The sequence below is a fragment of the Pithys albifrons genome, chromosome 4 (assembly GCF_047495875.1).
Source record: "Pithys albifrons albifrons isolate INPA30051 chromosome 4, PitAlb_v1, whole genome shotgun sequence".
Taxonomy (NCBI): Eukaryota; Metazoa; Chordata; class Aves; order Passeriformes; family Thamnophilidae; genus Pithys; species Pithys albifrons.
The window spans coordinates 92,930,999-92,957,930 of NC_092461.1; the positions used below are offsets into that span (position 1 = coordinate 92,930,999).

General features: G+C 36.8%; 1 protein-coding gene across 2 annotated transcripts in view; it reads right to left on the reverse strand.

The window, feature by feature from the left end:
* Positions 1-26,932, reverse strand: part of GABBR2 (gamma-aminobutyric acid type B receptor subunit 2) — a 482,477-nt gene that overhangs the window by 236,545 nt on the left and 219,000 nt on the right. For both annotated transcript variants that reach the window (XM_071555005.1, XM_071555006.1), the window contains exons 4-7: positions 15,556-15,657; positions 8,925-8,990; positions 1,577-1,768; positions 252-488 (exon numbers count right to left, since the gene is read on the reverse strand). In XM_071555005.1, coding sequence (XP_071411106.1) covers positions 252-488; positions 1,577-1,768; positions 8,925-8,990; positions 15,556-15,657 — 597 coding nt within the window. The remainder of the gene's footprint in view (positions 1-251; positions 489-1,576; positions 1,769-8,924; positions 8,991-15,555; positions 15,658-26,932) is intronic.

Genomic DNA, 26,932 nt, shown 5'->3' on the forward strand with positions numbered 1-26,932 from the left:
ATGCTTAAAGATCTGATAATGGCGGTATCGTACAGTGTCATCACTTGGCTTTAGAAGACAGGTAATGAGCAAGAGTCTAAAGGTAACAGCATTAATTTTTAATATAAAGTAGAACTGTGGAAGATCTGAAGATAGAAGAAATACACAACTGTGTTTCTTTTTCAAGAGTACTTAATATTTAATGCTTGTTTCAGCTACTTACATGGAATCACAAGCCTACTCCACCCCACAATTATCTGATTCGCACCTACCGTTACTCCAAAGAAGTTGGTTTCATTCATAGCATCCAGAAAAATTTTGCCAAGTTTCTGATTTGTGTAGTTAAAATCTTCAATTTTTTGGTGCTTGTTGGTGGCATTCAGATGCTTCATTGCCCGCTGCAGGGTCTTGGCAATCACCCATATTCCATCATAGGCATAACCATGAAATTTGCTGGATTGTCCATCACCACGCTTAGCATTGTATTCCTTTTCATACTGCTGTGGAGTCTGCAGAAGAGAGAAAACTCAGTTTTACCTCCATATTTAACATTTTACAGAGTTGCATCCAAACCAAAACTGCAAACCACACCCTGCAATTTAGAGACTTGCATGACATATACAGAAAAGGCTGCCAAAACAAAAATTATGAAAGAAACTAAAATTCAAAAAACATGTGCTACCTGGCTTATAAAACTGATGATGAGACTGGGAGGCAGACCTAGGAGACAGAAAAAATGAAAGCAGTTGTGCTGCTTCACTGTATGAAGGACAACTTGCTTTATTTTGCTCTTGTACAAAAGGATTCAGTTCAATCAAAACTACCAGTGTAGCAGTGAGCCATAATACTTGAACAGACTAAGTCTCTATCCCTGCAAATTATTGGTCTGATCACACTTTATAGGAAGTGCAAATCTTTACTTTTGCAAGCATTTCCTTAATATGAAATTATCTATTATTTGTTTAAGTTTTACAAGTTCCCTACATTCTTGATGGTGTGCTAGCATATGATGAGTCACCTGTCAGTAAAGTTGCCTTTCATGCTCACTCAGCAAAGCATGAAAGGCAGATGGAAAAAAAAGATGAAAAGCAACAAAATCAGCCATGTTTATTCATTGGGCAGAGCTTGTACAATTTTTTCTGTTGATAAAATGTTATGTGCCTCATAGAAACACCACCTCCTGCCCCCTAATTCTGCAAGGCACAAATCACCATTGAAATTAGTTGTTTGCAGAAATAGGTTTAAATATAAAAACTTTCTGTTTCTATGCTCAACTATTTAACTTGACATGACACAACAATACCGTAGACTACAATTCAAGCTTTAACGTACATTTGACTATAATGTTCATACAGGGGGAAGAGGGCAGATTTAAGCAGAAGACTTTATTGCTTTCTTACCCTGTAGAGGATTGTAATTGATTTTTAAATATTTAAAAACTCTAAACCACTGGAAAGATGAGACTAACCATGATGACTGTCAGGTCTCTTGGTAGAAGAATCATTTAGCTTCACCTCCTTCCTTGGTGCTTTATTGTGTCAATACACCAGTGAGACAACTGATGGTATAATAAAATACATGGAGGAAAAATACTAACCCTTCCTGATATAGTCTTTTTAGTTTTTGAGCTGAGAGGTTCAAAATCCACTCCAATATAACCTTCCATGGCTGCAAGAAGATTTTTACTGAGACACTGTGAGGAATTAATCCAGGATTCCCACCAAAGGTTTTCATACCACCCTGGAATAATCCACTGATATTTGCTGCCATACATTTCTTCATCATAGGCCTGTAAATAAAGAACAGAAAAGCTAATAGACATTGTAACAGAGGTACTGAACATAAAAGCAATTGCTGTTAATGCTTTTTTTCCCCTTATTAATGAAAGAGTGGCATAATCAAAGGATCCACAAGTACTATGAACAGTTCAGAATTATTACTTGCTAATAATGAAGACTCTTTTCATGATAACTTTAAAATACAGGAAATGAGAAAGGAATTTACTAAATCCTGGTTTGCTTTCAATAAACCATTTCCTCAAAAACAGAAAACTGAAACTATATTCTAAAACTGGGGGAGTTAAAGAGGAACACTGGCAGAAGGCACAGCTTTGCACAGAAAATTCTTCATAACACAATTGTTATGTGAGTGATAGGACCACAATGCTACCACGTTTAGATTTATTATCACCCTTAGATCAACCTAAAGACTATATAAACTGGGATTAGGTAAAAAAAGAAATCTTGGATCACAGGAAACATCAAATCACAATGTGGCAAATACAGATTAGGTGACTGTGCCAAAACAGAGACCACAGCGACACTAAGTTAACCGTTTCTTCTGAGGAGCATGAATCAATAGTAAATTGATGATTTTTTCTTTTTTTTTTTCCAGCAAAAAATTTCTTTATGTGAAATTCTATATTGTTTGAATACTGAATACAGCCCACTGTACTCTCAGATACTGAGATGATGGTTATCTCCTTTCAGTACTTAGCAGATACGTATAAGAGGAAACAGAAATACTTTCTTAGTCAGGCACATATGCTGTTGTACCTAAAAGTCAATCTATTCACAACAGATACCCTTTTTTATTGTGAAGAGTGTTCTAAGATAAAATTAGCAAGTTTTATCTCAGATGTTTCTCTCACTTTCTTGCAACTAGATATTTTTCTTCTGACATTTCAGTCAGACTCCATTTCAAAACAACACGTTTCATTCTTCTTTGGCTCCTAATAGAAGTAATGCTGGGGATAGAAGGCATAAGATAAAAATACAAATTTTTAGAAATACATGGCACAAGCTTAGAGCTCTTAACAGGAAAACAGCAAGGTTTTCACAGAAAATATTACAGAAGGAGGAAATTATAAGAATGCAAACAGGACATATTAGTCATTCAGAAATAACTGTTTTGAAAAGTATCCCAAAGATCATGCAAAAAGCCTATCAGATTTGTAGATGAATAGCAGAAAATATGAAATAGGGCAGCCTCTTAAATATGTTAATACCCAAATTAAAAATGGGCTTTAAAACTGCAAAGTCTATTATAATGGTGCCAACTCAGTTCATAACTGTATTCTGCGCAAAGCAGATTTGTTTGGCCCCTGGTTGAAGGAGCTTTTGTTCAGCCAGAATCAAATTTCATACATTTGTATACAATACAGTTCAAAGTCCTCATGTTTGAAAACCAGTGTCTGGCATCTCATATCTTACTGTATTGTGTTTCTGTGACCAGGTTTTGGTAAAGTAGACTACAGGGGTGGCTTCTGTGAGAAGGTGCCAGAAGCTTCCCCCATGTCCAGCAGAGTCAATGCCAGCAGGCTCCAAGATGGACCCACTGCTGGCCAAGACCAAGCCAATCAGGAATGACAGTAACACCTTGTTGTAGTTTGGGATTATTATGTAAATTCTCTCCCCTGCCACTTAACTGCCCAAGCCAGCGGTTAACAAAAGAAGCAGTTAACTGTTGATCGCTGGGGTGGGGGCAGGTTTGTCTCTTTTGGGGTTTTTTTTTGGATATTCTGCCCAGTCTTGGCTCGGCGGAACGGCGGAGTGGGGGCTCGAAGGAGGCAGGCTGCCCTGCTGGTTACTGCTGGGGTTTTCCTGGCTGTCTTGCCACTGCCTACTCCGGACTACTTTTCGTGCCATGCTGCTGCTGCTGCCTGCCTTGGATTTGCTGCTGGTTGCTTGTACCTTTCTGCTTCTTGGACAGGGAACACAGGGGGAAGAGACTGAGAGTCCATCTGAAAGCCCACTGCTCGTCTGTTTCGCTGGAGAGGGACTGAAACTCACTCTGCAGCCAGCCGGGCTGTGACATGAACACTTGAGTATAACCTTTCCTCACGGAGAAAAAACCTGCTGGGTTTTGTTGTTGTTTTGTTTTTTTTGTTTTTTTTTTTCCCTCTCTTGTGGTGTTGGGGAAGTGGGTTGCACTAGTCTGTTACATATATATATATCAGTTATCCTTCTTGTATTAAAATTCCTTTTCTTAAATTTGATAAAGAGTGGTGTGATTATCGTGGAGGAGGCCCCTCCCCTGCTTGTGGGTAAAACATTTTGGTTTTTTCCCCTCAAACCGAGACACACCTCTTTGATAACATATTTAAGAAGGAAATAAAAGTTACTGTGCAGATGAAATGGCAGCCAGAGAAGAGCAGAGTAAGAACATATGAACAACTCTGCAGACCACGGCATCAGTGGAGAAGGAAGGGCAGGAGCCGCTCCAGGCACCAGACCTGAGGTTCCTCTGCAGCCCATGGTGCAGGCCATAGTGGAGCAGCTGTGCTCCTGCAGCCCAGGAAGGACCACGGCAGTGCAGAGATCCATCTGCAGCCCCTGGAGGAGCCCATGCCAGAGCAGGTGGATGTCCAAAGGAGGCTGTGACTGTCTTTGGGAGGCCCATGATGGAGCAGGGTCCTGGCAGGGATCTGCAGCCCATGGAGAGAGGAGCCAATGCTGGAGCAGGTTTTCCTGGTAGCACTTGTGTACCTGTGAGAGACCAATGGTGGAGTAGCCTGTGCCTGAAGGACTGGAACCCCTGGAAAAGTGACCCATGATGCAGCAGTTTTGTGAAGAACTGTTGCCTTTGGGATGCACTCATGCTCGAGAAGTTTGTGAAGGACTGTCTCCCATGAGAGAGGCCCCATGGGGAGCAGGGAAAGGACCTCTGACCCTATGCAGTGGCAGAAACAATTGACCATAATGTCCATTCCCAGACGCCCTGCACTGCTGGCAGGGGTGAGCGGGGGGTGGGGTGGGGCAGAGTTAGAACTTGGCGGAGGGTGAAGGTGGGGGGAGCGGGGAGGAAGGTGATTTTAAAATTTATTTTACTTCTCGTTCTCTTGCTCTGATCCTGTCAGCAATAAATTTAATTAATATCTCCTCTTTGAGTCTGTTTTGCCCAGGATAGTGATCAGTAAGTGTTCTCTCCTGGTCCTTAACTCACAAACTCTTCGCTATATTTTCTCTCCTCTGCTCAGCTACAGAGGGGAGTGAGAGAGCAACTTTAGTGAGTAACTGGCACCCAGCAAGGGCCAACCCATTACACTTAATTATTCCACAATCACAGAATATGCTGAGTTGGAATCCACATAAATAGTTTGTCTTTCTCTTACTCATTAATTCTACCCTTCCAGAAACACATCTGCTTTTGTCCTCCTGCCCATCTCCACTCCTGCCACAGCTATGTCAACACTGTATCTCAGGTCCACCTGCAAGGAAAACAGCAATTCCATCCTGCAGTACTTCCTTATGTATAAATGAGTTTCCAATACACAATTAGATCATTCAAGACCTTTCAGTAATAGTGTCCTTTATTTGACAGTTTTTAAATCATTAAGGACACAAACTGACACAGAATAGTGCTTTTAGAGAAGGACAAACTTATGTAGCTTCCCATGCTCTACAGAGATTAAAGTATCAAACTGTATGTTGCCAGAAAATATTGGCTGTGAACTATTCTGAAATTAGAGCTGTTGGAAATTTTCTCTTTGCATAAGCACTTGAACTGTTTCCTGCATAATCTGTGAATGCCCTGGGATCTGGGCTGAAAACTGAAAGTTTCAAAATCACTGGAAATGAGGGATCATTCCCAACATGGTTGCACTGAAAGACTGGCTGTACTTTCACGTTTCTGCAATCATTTGGTTTAACAAAAAACAAACCAAACACTTTAAGCTCTGGCAGCTCATCATTTGAGATATGGTAACATAGAAGGGCTTGAAGGGTTGTCTGGGGAAGGCAAAAGAAGGAAGAAAATCAGCTCCTCTATAGAAGAGCACCATGACCATGCAGTATTTTTTTCTACAGCATGGTTGATAGCATTCGGGCACTTCAGTGTTTGGGTTCAGGAAGACTTACTGCAAAATAATGCTTTTTGCCATCTTTTCCTCCCTGTTCATTCTGTTAAATGGAGATGATTTTGATGCGTAAAAGATACACTCAAAATACATGGACCTTTTTTGAACTGTCTGAATGCGCACAGACCAATTCTTACAAGTTTTAGTTTCTAAGGGGAAGATTTGTTGGCACACAAGAGCAAGGTGAAAACGGTTTACAAGTACTTACTACCACCAGAACATCATATATCTTCCCTAATCTTTCTCTCATGCCCTGTATAGGCTGCAAAGCCCTCAGTTGCTGTCAAACAGCTAGGAAATTGTCATTGATAAATTTTGCCCTTGTGAAATTCCATTTTTGTTTTTTCAACTTTTTTCATTCTTGTTTGAATCCATAAAGAGATGCTTATTTACAACAAAGAAATTTCTGTAAGAGAGCCTTCTTATGTGTAGTGCACAAGTACTAGCAATTTGTTGATTGTTGAAATATTAAGTTTTGAGCAAAAGTTTCTTATTTCTATTTCATGAAAAACACCACATTCATCCCACAGAGGTAAAAATGAAATTCCAAAGCGAAGATTTCCCAAAGAACTAAAATTGCTCACTGTTTTTTTCACTGGTGTTAAATGAATAGTTAAGCTTATTTAAATCGTTGCAGGAAACACCTGCCAACATTCACTTTGGTTTGAACCAGTCCTGTCCCGTTTTTAAAGTCTATCACTGAATTACACTATCTTTTAGTACATTTACTGTGTGGGTAACGGCGTCAGTCTCTTCCAAATAAAAAGCAATAGGATGAGAGAAAATGGTTGAGGTTGGATATTAGGAAAGATTCTTTCATTGAAAGGATTATCAAGGAATAGGGAAGTGGTTGGGTCATCATGCCTGGAGGTATTTAAAAGATGTCGTACTTAGGGACATGGTTTAGTCATGGACTTGGCAGTGCTGGGTTAATTGTTGTACTTGATAATCTTAAAGGTATTTTCCAACCTAAATGATTCTATGATTCTATAGAAAAAAATAAATGTCCTGAGGAAACCTCACAGCACATGACTATTGAATCCAGGCAGAAAAGTGAGGCAGACTCGAAGATTTTACCACCCACATAAGTCATTAGCAAATGATATTCAGGTTATAATCACAATCAGAATAAAAAATAAATCTTGCACTAGTGAAAAAGTGCCTTCCTTTAAAAAACTCAAAGCCTTTCTCTGGCTGACATCAGTCATCATGCAAAATATAATAGGAAATCACAAGTGAAACCTGTTTGAAGATAAACCTGGAAAAGAGTCATTAAAAACTTGACATATTTAAATTATTGTTCTTTTAGACACACATCTGTAGGAGTGCATGAGTCAACAATATATTTTATGACTAAGAACAAGCTTTCTGACATAATGTAGTACATTAATATATAAATGACCTACTTTGAACTGCCCGCTCCTGCATTTAGTCTCCTTCTGAAACTCCCAAATAAATACATGATCTCTCAGATTCCTCCAGGCTTCAGAAAAATCCACCTTTTAATTTTTGACACTAATGTACTTTAGAAGCAGCCATCCCTCTTTAAACCACTCAGAGTCAGGCACATCTCCCATGTTTGTACCAAACTGTAGCCACAGAAAGGTGTGATAGGTGTTTGTGTGAAAGAGACATCCTCTCCCCAAAATCCATCAGACTAGAGCAATGCAGATAAGAGGACAGCCTGCTTCTCTAAAAATTCTCCAGTGGCCTCACATGCACATGGAGTTGGAAAAGAATTGTAGAGGAAGGCAATTAAAAATTAAAGGCAGTAGCATAAATGAGGCCAATATCTAGCTCATGTTGGACAGGAAGACAGTTCTGACCAGGACCCCTTAGCTGTGGAAATGCAGCCCAACTCCAAGGGATCTGAAAAGAAGCTGGACTGCAGAAGGATCATTCTTTCTTTCAGAAATGAAAAAACAGCAGATTATGTTTGTCAATCCTATTTAAATGCTGAAATAAAAAGATATAAAGATCTAGAGATGAGAAGAATGAAATATATAATAATACTTTCCATTTCCTTTTGGATGAAAACCTAGATTTTGTTCTTTTCAAATATACTCTAAAATCTCCTCTCCAAATTTTGCCTCCAACTGGGACACCTGCTGAGCATGAGTCAAAATGCATCTGAGGCACATGCAGCACTCAGATTTTGAATTTCTGCCTTTCTTTTCTTGGCTTGTATAGGTAACTGTCTCCCTATGTGAATACTAAAAAAAACTCCACCCTCTGAAATTTAGATGCCATCATTATCTCTTTTCCATTACATTTATTGTGTTCTTAGATCATACAGGGTTAATCTGACTATTTAGACTGAGAATTCACTACCTATACAAAATTTAGGTCACTAAAATCTGCCTCTAGGATTTTTTTTTCAGGCACGTGCAAATGTAGATCCATATTTTAATCCTGCTACTTTTGATGGCAATAACAGTGTGCATGTTTGCACACAAACAAATGGTGAGGATGGGCAGTTTGTTTGCTGGTGCTACTGTATGTCCGTTAGTTCAAAAAACTTTATGTTTTACAAACTGATCTTTGCTTTCATGTAATACATGTAAGATGTACAGCAGTCAGACACGAAGGACAACTGTACAATTAGCAACATTTTCAGTAGAAATTATATCAATTTATTTGTGTTGCTGAGTTCGTATGTATAGGAACTGGCTTGGACTCCTTATTCTTTCAAAACAAACCATGAAAAACCACATACACACAGATATCACCACCAAAACACAACTCTTAGACATGGTTCAAATCTTGCAGTTAACTGTATGTGTTGCTACATATACAAGTATTTCCCTGAATCTGATGTGAAAAGAAATGCTTGAGTTTGATTTGGCATTTAATTCCACTACAGAAAGCAATAACAAGAAGCTAACCATGCAGCCTATGCCAAGGTTCCACTGAAGTCAAATACAGTCTTTTACTGAAAGAAAAATAGAGCTAAGCATGTGGAACCTCTTTTTAGGATAGAAACCTTCACAGAGTCGAACTCCATGTAGAAATGTTTATGCTTGAGTTACTTTTTATTCAAATGTAGCCCATTATTTGTTCTGATATGTAATTAAATACATTTACTTACACAGCAGAAAACTTTCACAGCCATTTCCTCATCAAACTGGCCAAGGATTATCCGAACGTCATTACCCTGCAGATTGAATAAAATACGTGGCAGTTAAAAACAGTCCATTTCCAGGTACCTCCTCAACTGGGCAGTCAAATCATGTAGGGAGTGCCCTAGCTACAGTGGTCAGGATCAGCTTATCACTGTGCAGGTATAACCAAAATTCTGTGTTACATTCTATCTACACTCTCTGTGTCATTTCTCCTGAACTGTTAATGATGGATCATCTGCAGCAGCTGCCCAGGGCACACTGGACACCTCAGGCTACAGGCTGGGTGTTAGAGAACCCTGTGAGACAGGGGAATGTTCCTGTTTTCACACCAATGACAGGTGTGATAACTCCCCTCCGGGGAGTTATTAGCTCCTTCACATCCAGCCTGAGGAGGCATGTCTGCTAGTGGCCATTGAAGATCCAAAAAATATTCCATGACTCACAGAGTTAAATCACCCACTGCGGAACTCCTCACCCTGGGGGTAGATACTGAGCATTCCCAATGGAACATAAGCATATATAATCTTTGGGTTTTGGGACTTCTGGTACCACTCATCGGATTCAGAGGAGGACCAAAACCTCAACAGGACTGCAACCATCACTTTTGAAAAGACTGTGACCATCATCTGCACCAACAGGTTTTCCTTTCCTTCTAGTTTGGACTCAGGGGGACCACGTGGGGCTCAGCACAGGGGCCAAGGAACACCATTCTGTTTGTGCCCCAGGGTGCCAGGTTATATATCTGTTCTTTTTTCGGTTAAAACAATTTTTCTCTCTGTATCATTGTATTTATTGTAATATGTTAAAGTAAATTTTAACTCTGACTTGCAATCTCTCTTGAGTCAGGTTTATTTCTCCCACCAGTTTACCTTTAAACCAGCACAGGGAGTTAGGGCAGATTGCAGTTGCAGACAGCATAATTAATACAGAATTATTTCACTTTCTGTAAGTTCAAGAACTTGAAGCACCACAAAACAAAGCAGCTGAAGTCTTTGAAGAAAGCAATTAAGCAATAACACTAATGAGAATAAAACTGTGATATTACAGTCAAATACTACTTGTCAAGTATTACTATTCAGTAACACCAAAATATCAAATATTCTTTTGATCCCCTGCAAGATTTGCTTTACAATTTTGCATATTAAAACCAGCTGAAGGCATACATTTTTTAGTGTCCCCATGAAAAAATGCTGTAAAATTAAAAAACAAGATTTGTGAAATAAAATGCCCTGATATTATGCCTGCTTTAGTAATTTTAAAGGGTTTTAATCATACAACACCTTCTCTACAGTAACTATAACACATTGTCAATCCCCCCTCCTCTATGCCAACTCGAAACATTAAAAAAAATTATCACATTTTAACAGTCTATGACTGAAGTCCAATGACATAATTTTACTTTCATACTTAGAAACATATTTAGAAAGTATTTCTAAATTCAGAAGCATATGCACGAAAATATTTCTCCAGGAGCAGGCAGTGCTAACCTTTTTCTCATATGAAAAATCACTTCTAACACCTATAAAACACAAAACAGATAGCTTTTTATGACTTCATATAACCTTTTCTTTCACATAAATGTAGAGATCTTGGCAAAAGTTTGACCAAATCAGATTTTTCATTTCTTTCATAAAGCACGTGGTTAGAATTACTAATAGCTCTTTCCCTCTCCAAGGAAAAATAACAAACATAGGATTCAGTGTGAATTTTAGTGGCAAAAAACATTTCAGTTTTAATTAAATCAATTTATCAAAGATTTTCTGATTAGATAATTTCAGTGTTTATTTCCTGTTCAGTAGAAAACATTATGATGGACAGTGCAAAAAGATATTAGAAAGCTTCTGCAATTAAATGCATAAAATTAGTATCACTCTTAGCATGGTTAAAGTCAGAAATAACGTAATTTGCATTGTTCATTCTGCACCTGTGCATTATCAGTAAGCCTGCTTCTCTTTATTTTATTTAGCCAAAGACTGATAAAGTAATATAAATCTTATTCAAGTGGATTAAATTCTTTTTAAACAAATCTAACAAGGTCACATGAAACTAAACAAACAAATTACACAAATTACAGCAATATCATTACCAGTTTTGTAAGGACAATAAATAGATTTAGGAATTCTGCAGAAAAAACACACCTCACCTACTGTCTCTATTTTACACATTTTAAAAAAATAGTTTAGTCACTCTTGGAACCTCAGGTCTGAATTACTTGATTGCTCTGAACATGAAAATGCAGATTTAATATTGGAAAAAAGACTAGTAGAGTTTGATTACAATATAAATGGCACAGTACCTAATTACTAAACTCTAAATTGAAGAAATTCCTTTCCATTTGATAACATAATGAGAACTAAATTAAAGATATATATATATATATATTTGTAAACTGTGTGGCCTTACAGTTTATGAGTACCAAAGACTGTAGGCAAAGTGTAGAGAATAATCTCACAGTGCATATGCAGCAACACTGCCCACTGACTGTGAGGAGCCCTTCAGACTGAAGTCATGGTGTCTGTGGTGTGTGGTTTCATTCCTTAAGACATTTCTTCCACCTAATTAATGTATAATCCAGTATGAAATCATGTAACCAAAGAATTATGTGTTAGAACACATGCACAAGGAACTTATTTTGGAAAGTCTATACAAGAGCTCTTCCTCTTCCATGCATAATATTCTTCCTCTGCGCAATGACACTCTCCTCAATAAGCCTCTTTCTCTTGAAGTCTGCTTTTTGCACCCCTTTCCACATTTTTCACTGTTTTTTCCCAAAGAATTGCATTCAAGATTGCTAATAAGCCTAGATACATTTGGTGCCATGCTTAGGAATGCTGGATCCATCCTGCATTAGAGATATTGAAGCTTCAAATTCATGCAACTGGACGTAGCTCAAGTCTCTTGCAGATGTTTTATCTGGATGGATAATGAAGTCTGCACTGAAGTGTATCAGAGCTGTGTTCTGGTCAATGCTTTTGGGTCAAAGTTAATGTCCACATTATAGTCTCATGCAAAGAGGTACATGAGATGCTTTTTGGGCATAACTTTTCCCCCGCTTCATTCATGCTAACTAAACCAATATGATTTCCTGTCAAGGATATACTAATCCTCATGTACTGATGCAAGTTAACACAGTGGAAATCTCTTGTAGGGATCAAAGAAATCACCCACTGGATCCCAGCAAGTATCAAGTCATTTTCTCAGAAAGTTGTAAATTGCTTCCATGGAGCTAAACCATATTTGACAAAGGAGTTTTTAATTCATGGAACTAGGCAGGTGATCTACAAGATGATTAAAAACATCCCAGGGAGAAGGCAACTCCCAAAACTGCATTTATATAAAAAGACCAATGTTTAGACCATTTGCCAGATGGTGAGCTGTCATATTTACTCTTCTCAGAGATTAGAGAAGCAATATCAGCCTTTAAGCTTTGCCCCTCAGTAAGAAATACATATGTTCCCATATGGACTAAAGTTCAAGCAAGAAAATTTACATTTCATTTATCCACAGTTGTGGCCGACTGCATAAAAATGTGCTTTATAAATTAAGACTATAGCACAGCCTCAAAAATCAATGAATCTTTTGCTCCCTTCTTTCTTTCTTATAGGTGAGGATATTTTTTGTCTACTAAAGTGCCTTTGCTAGTACCAGCAGCTGAGTACTATAAACCCTGAAGACAGCGAGGATCAACACCTCTAAGATGTTCCACCGAGGAATGAAGAACAACTTATCTCCTTTGCTGCCATTTCTAACAGTCTCAGACACTCTTTAGCCTTTTCAGAGTTTTTGAGTGATGCATATTATTCTGGAATAGGCAGCTATTTTTTTTTCAGCCTGTAGAGCTTTTCTTTTTTTGCTCAGATTTTAATCAGTCTCATTTCTAATGAATAACACCACAATGTTGTATTACACAGCTTCCCAGAGAAGGATTGCTACAGTATCTCATACGCCAGGAAAAGTCAATGTCTTGGCAGGCTCTTTATGAAATACCTAAATTGAACAGCTCAGACACTCTGCCTTATTCTCTACCACAAATCTGACAGTCAAGAGGTTATCAGTAAATCTACACAAAGCTTGGTAACTTTGACAATAGAGGCATCCACATGTTCTGCCTTCTATAAATGCCTGGATGTCCACTTGAAGCACTAAAGATGAGCCTCTGACCTTAGCTATTGAATGACTGAGGGTGAAGGTGAACTAGAGGATGCCAACTCCCACCATCATACCATGCTGGAAAAATTTGTTGATGTCTGTTAGTGTGCATGTCACTTACTGAGACTGATGCCATATCCTAACCTGTTTAGGATGCAAAATTTTAAAATAAATTAACTTGACTTTTGGAATGAGAGATCATGTTCAATCAGTATTCAAAAAACCTTTTTTATTTGGGAAATCAGATGGAAACTGTTTCATTGAATTGGAATTCAAATACTGCAATGTTTTTGTTTGGCATGCAAGATACAAAAGGTTGGAAGCAGAAGTGTTATTTCTGATGCAATTTGTCTGTGCATACGTAAAATTTTTAAGCATTTAAGTTGATGTACAAATGCATATCTTCCAACATCCCTTTCTGTGAACACAAAAATGAGTTTTAAAGATATCCTTAATAAAATAAACAATTTTCGGCGGAGAGAAAGGACTTCACCAACAAGCTTATGAAGTTTATAGTGAAGACCTTTTATTTCACACAGCACACAGTTTATATAGGGTTAGAGGTACATCTTATTGACTAAAAGGGTTAACACACCACCACGCCAGATACTTCAATTGGTTAAAGCCTATCTCTCACAAGTCCCATGTTTATATTATTTCATTCTGGCTGTTTTCGTGCACCTGCAGAGTCCTGTGAATTCCTACTATGTGAATTCTTGGGGAGTAGCCTCCTCCCTATCAGCCAGCAGCAGCTGAGCTCTTTGCTGCTTCTGGCTGATAGCTCAGTCTCACAGGGTTTTCTATAGATCTGAATTGCTCACTTTTGATTTTTATGTAACAACACCTTAAGCCTAAATTTATGTTTCAATTGTGATTCAAAGAGGCTGAAGTCAATGAAGTAGACACTGAGGTGTTAGTGGGAAAAATAAAAATATATTTCACAAATCAGACCAGATTTTTCTACTTTCCATTTCATAATTATTAATTTCATAAATTTAAACTGTGTTTATGAAAATAAAAGGTATTTTGGGTAAGCAGATACCTGTTTACCTATATGAGGTTTACATCTTGAAGAAAACAATTAACATATTTAGAATTGGACAGCTACATTCTGTGTCTAACGTGTACCTAACAACAACTAACCTTATATTCCTGTCAAGAACAAGCAATTGTCTGGATAATTTCTGATTTACTGTTTTACTAATTTGTTTTGAAGAACTCACTATATAACTAATACATTGTTAGTTTAGTCTCCTGGTATTCCCTGTAAAACCAACCTAGTCTGTTGTTGATGTATAGAAAACCTAAAATCACATTGCTTTTTCTAACTTTCAGCATAAACATACATGCTTATATGCATTTTTTCTTGTTATTACATCATCTATTGGTTAATAGTTTTTCCTTCATTATTGTTAGTCAAAAATGTGGACTTCACTGATAACACATACTGGAGTCTCTTCAACTCCACTTAGGAAATGCAAACTGGCTTAGATTGGGCAGCCACAAACAGTTTCCTATAAACATAAACTTCATCTATTAATACTTTAAACATTCTGACTTATATCTCTAGATGGTGGGAATAGTAAAGACCACTTAATTTACCATTCTCTAGAACTTTCCCATCTAGCTTCAGGAGTCTAGTCTTACACAGGTCAATATCCTTTTTTAATTTTTTAAATTACATTTAGTTTATTAAGGTTTTTATTACCTCTTTTACAAGTATTTAAGTATTTGTGGGATCATGGCTTTGATTGTGTGTCACACGTACTTGGCAGCAGCAATTTGACCATCACCATTTAAAAGGGCTTTCTCTTGCTGCTCCATCATTTTTTTCATGTTCATATGCAGTCCAAGATTCGTATCTCCTATGTCGAGTTTATTGCTGGTTGCACTGCATGGTAGTGCTAAACTACAGTCTAAATTTTATGAGATGCCAGGAGTCTAATAAAACATTATAGTAAGAAAAGGATGGTAAATCATCCTGCTATCAATTTTTTTCCCTTTTTTCCCCCTCTATAATTCATATGAAATAATGCAGATGATATAAGCAAATAATTTAATCTTAAATGTGTAATGAAGCTAATGGAAAGAGGCTCAATGCTTTTGATACATGCTAGTTTACCTTAAAATGGTTCTGGTTCCAAACCTCAAGAGTTTTCACACTTATATCACTAACACCTGGGCTTTAGGTATAAATATGAAGCCAGTAACAACTTTTTTCACTTAGTGTCACTGCCCAGAATTATTAAAAGTATTTACTAAGAACACAGGCTTCATGGACTTAAACAAGACTAGGACTTCAAAATGCCATTTTTTTGGATCATATTATGCACTGGAATGTAGTAGTATGTCACACTAACATGGATTTTGTTTCACTAGCCCTCTTCATAAGAAAAAAAAAAACATTGCTACTTTATCAGCAGCTTTACCTCAATCAGCAGCACATACCTTAAGCTTCTTTACACTTGTGCAGGGATCATTGGAAAAACTCTCAGTATCTGAAATCTCGATGTCTTCACCATAGAGGACACCAGTCAGATCATTCCTCACCTGTCAGAAGTTGAGAAAAAGGCAAACTAGTGAATCGAGACGCAGTGAGAAGGAAGCAGATGGACTATATTTATCACTGCAATGCCAAGTAATGATCTCAATGATGATATATGCACCCACAAATTTTTTTCTATTTTGTCTAAAATCTGATCAAAGCACTATTCCTTTATGACCATAATCTACTATCAATGGCTATACCATGTAAAGAGCCTTATCATGTGTGGCGAAAAGTTCACAATGGGCTCCCACTTCGCATCATGGGGATGGACAATGCTCCTGTATTTCCAGGGCTGTTAAGACCCAAAGCTTTGTTGCAACCAATGTGATGTCTGAGACTCCATAAAGGGAAAACACTCATAAAGGAAAATCTTACACATTCTCAAGTACTGATTTGAAACCGCTGTCAGCTGGTCCTAGCATGAATCAGCAGAGCTTAGCTTACAACATTTAGGGACTGATAAAGCCTAATGAACTCCTCTGTGCCCTCCCCCTCTCTTAGACCATGCTGTCATGGGGCAGCACGTGGTATAGTTTGCTTAAAGGCGACATACAACCATGTACCAACAGATTCTTTCACCTGTAATTTTTTTTAATAATGGCAAGACTGTCCTCTCTGAGCTGCCTAATAGGACAAAGAAGCCAGATAATACACAAAGCAATCTGGCTTACCAATTTAGGGGTTTTTTTTCATGTAACTGACAGGCTTTCTGTCTTAATCACTGCTGGTTTTCTTCCAGCCACATGACTGCAAAACCAGTTTCACACTGCTATTCCTTATAGATAAGCAAAAATAGTTTTAGCCTGTAACAGGATTACAGACTGAAATGAAAAGAAGGGCACACTAATTTTAAGTTAATAAAATTATGATCATATTCATGGCACTGATTGTCTTTTTAATTTGGTTTTAATAACAGAAATAGGAGAAGGCAATCACAGTGTAAAACAAGTACCTCAAATGCAAACACAGAAAATAGAAGATGGAAGATATGTGATATTAAACATGAAAATTTAGAAGTGTAAGTATCATATGCAGATGCTTTCCAATGACCATCTGTATGGGTCATTTCCTGACAATTATTACTACAACAGCTCCTTAATTACTTCTTTCATGGACTCTACATCATGTTTTAAAATTACTAAGACACTTTTTTACATTATAAATTTTTACAATCAAACAAACTGAAAATATAGGTAACTTTTTATTTAAAGAATAATTTTTCTTTAAACAGCAAGTCACAATGGTCAGCCCACCAAGATTGGTGGGCTTACCTTTTATCCTTTTGTGATTTTTTTCAGGTTTTAGGTTAATTCTGTGAAAATATATTTACTTACAGAAAATACTAGCTTTTTCTGCTAGTATACTAGTACAAATGAATTATTGTTAGTTTAGCTCCAACCATGCCATTAACTGCTCCTTCTGATACAGGTTTTTCTCAATAAACAGAAAAACTGTTTTTCTGAAACAAACCATCAGTGATGCCAAAAGAAAACAGAACTGTCCTGATCATAGTTCAGCTAATGCCCAGAATATTTTCACCAAGTATGAAAGTCCACTCAACTCAAACTATTATTTGCTACCTACAGAAAGTAGCATTTCCTTTAGCTAACAGTTAACAGCATTGTACTTTTCAAAGGAATAGGCTTCTACCCTGTACTGTTCTACTTTCTTCTGTAGAACAAGAACTTTCCAAGTTCTAGATTCGCTTTCTTGATATTTTCTTGAGTTTCTTCTGAAACCAGTTCTAGTCATTCTTTTAATCTGAAAAAGACTAGTTTACCATTACTCAGCTACTCTGAGGAGAAAAACAGAGGATTTACCAAATACTGTTGAGTAAAACTAGACCATTATTAACATGAGGACAATGATAAAAAAATACACATTAAATATAATTAAAATAGACTAAGACTTTATAGATAGGCTTCAGTTTTGGGTAAAAAGCTGATGACTACAAAATTCACACTTCAAACTATCTACTGACTTGCTGTGACTTGGTCCCTTCAGAACTCATTCATGAACTCTGCAATTGAGGAATTCAATTGTATGTGTTTGGGTTTTTCTGAGCAAAACTTACTGAAATTGAGTCACTGAGAAATTTCTTTGAAACCCTCTTGGCTCATCTGCTAGAAACGAAGTACTCTGTGGATTTCAGAGCTCTTAGACTTTTTGTTTAACTATTGAGTAACCTCGCCAAAGACACACCTTACTACATTTTGTGCCAAAGAAGTTGAAAAACTTTTCCCTTCACTACTGCAATCACATATTTGCTGTTTTCCAGATGCACCTATTATGGAGATTTTGCAAACGAAAGGTGATTCTTTCTCAGCTCAAGATATTAGGAGCTTTATAAGAATTTACAAGGTTTACACTGTTGTTCTAGAAGACAATGGTGTTTTTTCCCTTTCAACACTCTAACCACTAGTCTGACACATGTCATCTTGTGTCTGGGCTGGGGGGTATTTGTACTATAATTCTAGTCTTTGCTTCCTATTTCTATACTTTTTTTTTTTACCACCCTCAAGTTATTTTCTTCCTTTGTAAATACTCTAAATGTATAATGAAATGAAAACTTCTGGTTTTCTTTCTACAGAGGTTCGTCACTTCTTTCAAATAAATAAATTTGCAAAGCCTCACCTCCAGTTCTAGAACTGCCAATTCCTATTGCAAACATACCAATTTTGAATGGAATTTGTGAAACTCAGAATACAAAAGGCTGCCTATTTTGTTTTAGCAGATGCTTGCAGTCCTGGAAAGCATATCACCAGTGGTACAAGCAGTTTTAGAGCTCAGCAGCAACAGGTTCATTCCACCAACTCCAAGTAAAGAGAATTGTAAACTACTACACTTCCAGTTCTCTGTTGTGTAAATAGGATCATTTCAACTTGGGGGATCTGATGTAGAAAGTTGTAACAAAGCTGCATTAAGTTCTTGTGGGGATCCATAGTTCCTAAGTAAATCTTGCACTGACTTATAATACAGAAGCAGTGTAATTCCAGGTGGTTTTAGTTCCTTGTTAACAATTTAATGAAGGTTGTAGCTCTGTATCTGTTTATATCTGTTTGCTTACTTTAAAGATCAATACTTCATTTTCCCAAAACAGAAACTATGAGAGCCGATCATCAATAAACCTGGACGGACATTTTTTCTGCATCCACAAGACAGGTTTGGGGACAAGCCAAGACAAAGGTCCAAGACAACAGAGTCCATGCCAAGCATGGCTATGATGGAGAGAATCAGAAACCAGCACTCCCACAGCATTACAGGGGCATGGACTGATGGCACCAGCCTTAGCTGAAGTAGGGTTGTGGGGTATGAGATAGCCTTGGGGGGCTGGTCAGAAAGGGCTTTTTGGTGCACTCAGAGTCCTGACACCAAATTTTTGTTGTTCTTCGCTTCCTATATGAACTCTGTATGATGATTCTCTGCATATAATATATAAATGAGCATGTACCTCACAAGTAGACAAAAGTTTCACACAGATAAATGTTGTTTTAGGTAAAATGAGATTGCTCACTCCAGCAGGATTATTAAAGTGAGCACTTGCTAACCAGTAGTAAATAGTAAACAACTGTTTTTTCCACAGTATTTAATTTCAATTTTATCAGGTTTTTTTTTTCCCAGGAATGTAGTAAAGAAAGGTGATAATCATTCTATTGATGATAGTTTGGATTCAAGGGTCTCCACTAACCAAGGTTTCAAAGCAGGTTTCAAATTACATGTTTAAAGGCACAGTTCAATCAGTTAATCCTAACTCTGCCAGTTACAAAATAAATTTAATAATTTTTAGATTAATCATACTCCTTTGCTTTTAACAGATATTTCCAATGACCTTTTGGTTCACTAAAGCTGCGTGTAAGTAAAGCAAGATAAATCCTTGTCATTCAGGGCAGTCTAATCCTACCAGATGCTGACCATAAGAGACTCCTAACAAATGAGAACTGGTCAAACCAGATGGATTACACAATCAGATATTTTATTAAGATTTCCTGCTGTCCAAAGTATACTGTGTTCTTAAAATGCTGTCCTGTAGGAGTTTCAGTACAGAAATATAAATATATGTGCATGAAAGAAATGAATGATAAGTAAAAGTATTTCCTCACTACATGGACTAAATGTAAATTGTGAGTAATTGCATAGGACAGATTACAATTTCTGGGATTAGTAGAGATCTCATCATATATGATGCATTACAAGCAAACGTAATTACCTCTATTTTCATTCCAATGAAACAAACACATTACTCACGTTTAAAGGCTTAAAAGCATTGAATGAAACTTACTTTCAAGAAACACTCTATCTGGATAAAACAAATTCCAGAGATGCACTTCAATTGATAGACAAATTGTTTGCAACTACAAAAATGAGATAGGTGGTACAACCTTATTTGAAGCAGAAAGAAAATGCAAAAACAAAAGATGAAGCCTAAAGAAACAAAGAGGAAACAGTAAAATATTACTTTAGCTATTAGGAAAGCATCCTCTAATTTCCATCCAAATTCTCTAAAGTAAGAAAATTAAAGTAAGAAAAAAATCTTTCTCATGCTTTTTGATCACCGTGGCTAAACACAATCAGGAACTCTGATGTTAAGCCTTCAGTTGTGTGTAATTGATAGGAAGGTAGGGTTCTTGTGGTAGGGGAATGTTAATTAGAGGGCTTTAAGGTGATTTTAAAAACAGCTCAAGTTAGAAGGTGATTTCTCTGCAACAAAAAGATAAAATCAATTCATCTTATTAAGAGGTAGATCACTTGCTATCATGTATTTGAAGACACCAGCCTATTACAGTGAAATTAAAAATTATCTAGAAAAAAACCCAGGGATCTGTACTTTGAGAAAACATGAACAGATTAAGTTCCACTTAATCTACTAGCACGTTAGGGACATGCACAATAGGTTCAGCAAGACTTTGAGCAGTCTTAAAAAAACAACTCTCTTCAATAAATTGGACACTAAGACAAGTTAACACGCAACTCAGTAGTACAGCAGAGAGGAAAAAGGCACAGTACATTCCTTATGGAAAAAAACGGATAACGCACTGCCAAGCTAGAAAGGATCCCAAAGACAGTAGGCAAGGATTAAAAGTTAATGATATGTGCTATAAGAAATTATATCTGTTCACATGAGGAGTTCAAGAGCACCAATAAAAAAAACTGAGAAAGAAAATATACACAAAATATAGTTCTGGTTCCTTAAGTGTGAAATGCCATCTCCAAAACTGAGGGCAGCGTGGTTTCTGATGGCTTCCAGGTAAATAGGACAACCATTCTCCTGCAAGTTTATCAGACTTGACTCCTAAGAGATAGCAGAACAAAAGCAAAGGATGTAGAGGTTGTAATACTATACAATAGTAATTTTCATGCCAGTTATTATGAATGTAAATTGAGGGCATATAGAGAATAGATTATTTAATAATTCATAAACCAATGCCAGAACTGCAAGTAATTAAGCAAGCATTTAGAACTGCTTGTTCATTAAAGCAAGGGTATGCAACAGGACTACTGAAAGTTGGTGCATACACTTAAATGACTAGGAGTGCTGAAATACTCAATATTTTATTTCGGAGAGAATGTGGAGGCAGACAAGTATAGGTACTCTAAATTATTATGTATGGAGTGTCATCAGAACATAGAAAGCAAAATATAGAATATACCTGCATCTTTTTCTGAGAAATAAAATTTCACCGGGTTTAGAGTATATGTTTAGAGAAAAAATACTTAGAAAAAATGAAAATAAAAGTTAAAGCTACTTCGAATACATAGTAAAGATGCTTTATATTGGTGAATTTGTCTAGATCAAGAAATAAGAACAGAACAAGATGGAAAGTCACATGGTAGCATGGAAAAGAACAAATCACAATCTAGAAAAAGATAATTAATTTCTTTTGAAGCACACACTATTACATGCCTCTCAAAAGCACTTCTGTGGTAGTCTTCATGTGGTAGACTGTTCAAGTACTGAACCAAAAATCAGGGTCTCAACATCAAAATATATAAGTGTACAATGTATAGTAATCATTAGTGATACTTATATACATACACATTTCAAACATGTTTATTACACTCAGGACTCACCATTTACTAAAACAATTCTGAGCAGAATTCATTGAGAGGGATAATTAAAACAAACATGAATGATAATTACATATTGCTTAAGTCAATGTTAATAGTGTGAAAAAAAGCTATTATTTATAATTACAAAAGAAAGTGCCTTTATGTAAAATCCTCCTTGGTTAGGCAGAATGAAAGCAACAGTAACATTTATAGATCTACAGTCTCTTCATCCATGATGGATGAAATATTTTTTATTCCAATACTAACTAGGAAGGGTGCTACATGGATATTGGCAAAGTTAATGGGCATTTCTAAGGAATGAGTCATCTCGTCCATAAATAGATGTCTAAAATAGTTGAGATGAATTACACCCTGGAAAAGCCTCTCTCCTTTCTCCCTTAACTATGAATGAAGCTTAGATGACTCTCAGATACAGACAGCTGAACTGGAGCTGAATTCTGGGTCACAAAATCTAACCCTGTCTCAAACTGGTGTTCCAGTGGCATTCACTGAAACTTAGAAGCCCCAAAGATCTCTTACCTTCATAAACAGTTCTCAGGGCAAGGTCAGAGGGGTTGGCTGCCTTCCTGCATCCATCCTCAATCTGACCACCCAATGGCTGGGGGAGAACACACAGATTCTTCTACCTCTTGGCTGGTAGAGGACATTTGTACAAACCAAGGGTTTTGTGAAAAACTTTGAAGTCTTTATATATCTGGGATATTTTTTTCCAGAAAATCTGGGCCAAGTTTGAAATTTTACCATGCACTCAGTTGCTGTACCAAAGCTATAGCTGTTTACTAATGGTTTAATTACATCAGACTCAAGGGACTATGTTAACATTTATGAAAACCTCTGTACCCAGGAGTAAGTGTTGTTATCAACTGAAAACTATGAATACAAGCCTCAATGGGAAACTAAAAAAGAAAGAAACATTTACCTAATATAAAGATTGGATGACATTTTGGTGAAAGGAAGATTATAGAACCTGTGAGAATACAGATGATAAGAAATTATTATAACATTATTTCAAAAATCCTCCAAAATAGCAATTCACATTCCTCAGTCTTCCTAAATGTGGAAAGGTCAGCAATACCCAACTTAGGTTTAATTCTGTTCTATGCTTGAACTGTGGGAATACTTGCCTTCATTGCAACACACTGGGGTATTTAGGCTTTAGGCTTTTCAGGCATGAAGTAACAGGTTTGCTTAAAATTTGAGAACAGTATAATAAATTATTTTCTACATAGCAATGCACTGCTCCAAACAGTTTTGGTTAGATTAACTTTTAAAAAAAACCCTGTGGTTAAAACATCATAAATCCCTATTTCTTCTTTCAGGTGAAAACCAGAAAAAAGACACCATTTCAGGGTCCAAGGTCATCATATTACAATGTTAAACCAAATGATAATGCTGCTATAAATAGAGAAGAAAATTTTCATTCTTCAGCCCCTTCTGGAAAAATACAGGAGAAGTTACCTTCTATCTCTTCTGAGTCAAAGAGGTTCTGCTACATTAGAGAACTAAATTGGATGCTAGCTGAAGTGGTATTACTGGGCAGAGAAAAGTACTTATGAGATTTTAAAAATAAATATTCCTCTTTCTCTCCACTGTGTATCATTTACATTGAAAGAACTTTTTTCATTTGCACTTGTCTATTGAATTGAAGCATCCTTTCCTGTTTTCTTAGGACTGGAATTCTGTACTGCATTGTATAAGGACTGTAACTTTAATCTATTCGGAAACTAAAGTTAGAAGAAACTAAACTGAAGACACATGAAGCAAAGGAGTAATGCATTTCTTAGTTTTATGTATTGAAATGTCACAGTAATGTGTAATTTTCCAAAAAAACTTTTTCAAGTCTTTAAACTAGGATTAGTCACTGATTAATTTTCTTCTGTCTCAGATGCTCACTAATACCATTCCTGTGATCACTGGGATTATTATCTGAGGACACAACTTGTTTACAAATGCAAATGCCCACCTTCTGCACATGCAAGCGCTGCTGAGCTGATCATTCTGTCATAATGATTCAGCATCAGCTGTCTGTGCAGACAGCATATTTGCTTTATTCAATTTTATAATGCAGAAAACCAAAATAGTTTCACAAATATTTCTAAAGTGCAATTTTTTTTTTGGCATCCCCTCTGTTTGTGAGATGCAGAAAAAACATCAGCAGCTCAGACCTTCCAAAGTAGGACTGTAAATATGGCTATGATAGTTGCATCAAGAGTCTGCAGTCACCCATCTCTCCTGGAGAAACTGAAGGGTTGTGAAACCTTGAACAACTGATATACTGTCAGTGTTACCAAAAAATCTCTTTTTTTCTTGGTTTCAAACCCACAGTCCAGAAGAAGGTTGAAAGCCACAGTCTTAGTAGTGGTAGTCTTCATAATAGGAACCATATCCTTCCCTTTGGATCTCCTCAAAGGACTTCATATTTCAAATAACAAACATACTATCTCACAGGCTAGCTAAAAGGCTACATAACCTAGGATATATGGGGGAAAATATCATCCCCAGATATCAACCATGCTTTTATTTACAGAAAGGATTTCTGTATATTCCATCTGTAAATCCCAACTGATGCCAAAGTCTGTTAACGCAGGTGTTACTACATTCAAATCTACATATTTTAGATAATGTTTACAGTGACCGATACAATTTCTGATAAGAGTACTTGATAGGCTCAATTTTGTTGCCATTTCATGCTGCAACAAGGTTCAAATGGCCAAAGACAATTAATATTTTTCTAGTTGGGAAATTTATTATTCAGTGCAGTAACGTCTGACAAAGTGTCATTTCAGTATATAGTGTCGAGAAGGTTCACAGAACCTCCTATGGTATCCATTCAATTAAGACTTCTCCCTATATCTTTTGAAGACATCCTGTAGTGAGAGCTTAATGCTATAATTAAACCTTTTGTAGGATGTAGCTGGTCCAGCCTTTAACTGCATGAAAAATAAATCTCCTAAAAAGTATTTTCATTGGTTATGGAACAGACAATTTTGAGACAGAATGCTTTAAGAATAAATCCTTGATGTCTGGACTCTACTCAAACAAGAGTACTCCAGCATACTCCATCAAACATACACATGATGGAGTATGCTGTCTCCCCTGAAACTACTGTACTTGCTTGAAGACAGTCTTAGATAAAACCATGGACTTGTCCAGAAATAGGAGCCACTTCCCAGACTACCCTCTCAAACAGATTCTACTGGCTAAAGATGAAGTTTCAATTCAGGACAGCACAAGAATAGCCAGAAAAACAATCCATAATCAACAATTAATTTTAATCAAGAAACAGAACAAGACAACAGCTGTTCAAGCATTTTCAACAGCTCCAAACAGTTCTGTTTCCTAAAGCAGTACATTCATATGTTAAGATTTTCTATGCCAGGACTTGCTCAATAAAGGGTTGTTAATCACCTCTTTGAGGAAGAGACATTAACCTTAGCACTGAAGCACTGATATCTGTAGATGCTATACATTTATGAGAAAGCAGCAGTCTTGTAGGAGCTGTATGGTGGCTTTGCACACAGCTCTTCATTGTACGAAATCTCACTTGAGTCTACCCATCAGTAAATGCTTCCTGAAGAAATGTCTTTATTTTACTGTTACAAACAAACAAACAAACAAACAAAAAGGTAATCTTAGAAAATGTCAAAAACACAGATGAAGCGGATCATGTGCAAAATTAATAGTATCTAACATTTAGTTGGCATTAATGGTCTCAGAAAAAAGGATAAAACTAAAAATAAAGCTGGCAAACTTAAAACACATGAAAGACTAGGCATACAATTTTAACAACTTAAACATATTTTGAAAAGGTGCCTTGCATTTGACACAAAATCAAATTGTGATTTCTGGGAAGCACACAACGTTGTCCCTGTTGCCTGTTCCTTATATGCAGCAGTGAGTTGAAGTTCAAGGCTGCATAAAGGAGTGTGAGAGAAAGTTGTTGAAAGTTCGCAACAGAAAAATAATTGATCTTTGAATGGCACGCTCTGGCATAAGAGGAGTGTAGTGGTTATCAGCTGGGGTGAAGAAAGTTAAAGACAAAATACTATTTTTGCTTCTAATCTCTCTTTCTCTCTCCATGCCACTTCCCCCTAGAAACTGATAATGGCACCACCATCTATTACAACACTGATTTTCTCAAATTCATCATGAGAGACATGACTGTCCTCTGCTAAAAGCTTTACAGAGTAACTACTTCTGTTAAAAAACACCAAGCAACTTAAAATGTGTAGGAAGCCACAATCACATTCTTCTTTGGAAAGCACGAATTAAGATAAGAGAACTAGTTAATAGCTCAGGCCAGTCAATTTAATATATGGTGTGCTAACTTTAAATTAAATCCACTTTTTAATCTAAGTTAAATTAAGGTAAAGCAAGCTAAAGTATTGTCACCATTAGAGCATTTGCATCCTACTTTCTAGGACTACTAGATAATTAAACTTTATTTTGGAATTTGGGGATTATCCCCTGGTTCTCCAAGATCAAAGAAAATACAGAAACTATATTAACATCTTTTTTAATATTGAAGAAAACCTTGCAGCAGCATTTCCTGTAATGGTGTATGACTGTTATTTCACACTTTATTTACTTCAGAATCCTCAGAAGGATGCCATATGGTGGTGATAATCTACTGTACTTGAGCGTCTCAGTTAGATTCATATACTTCCTCCACTGAGATTTCAATTGTTGGCTGAAGCTGTACTGCAGTTACCTGTGAAAAGTCCTTCTAGAAAAGAGATTTTCCCCTGGCTCTTGTACATATCTTTTCGAACCCTTAATGCCTTTGTTAATTGCTCCTGCTCTTTCTCTTCTCCTTTGACAGACTTCTATCTTCTGAGATTTCTTCCTTCTAGTATCTTTTCCTGAAACTTCTCAAATCACAATAATTCTTGGTATATCTCATATCAAGTCCTTTATAAATAAATTCTGCACATTATTTTATGGTGTTCTCAATGGAATTCTGCGTAGGCATTGTTCTGCATCTTGACCTATTGTTTTAAGCAGCCTTGTGGGGCTTGTACTCATCTTACAGCAATGCCGTTAAAAAAACCATGGTGGCATCTTTTAATTTAATTGGCTTCACATTCTCTTTTCCTGCAGACAAATCTTGCAAGATCACATTAACACAAGCTATTTGGTTTAAGAAAGTAAAGCCAATTTTATCCATGACTGGAAATTCGCACAAAAATACATGCAGTTTATCAGCAC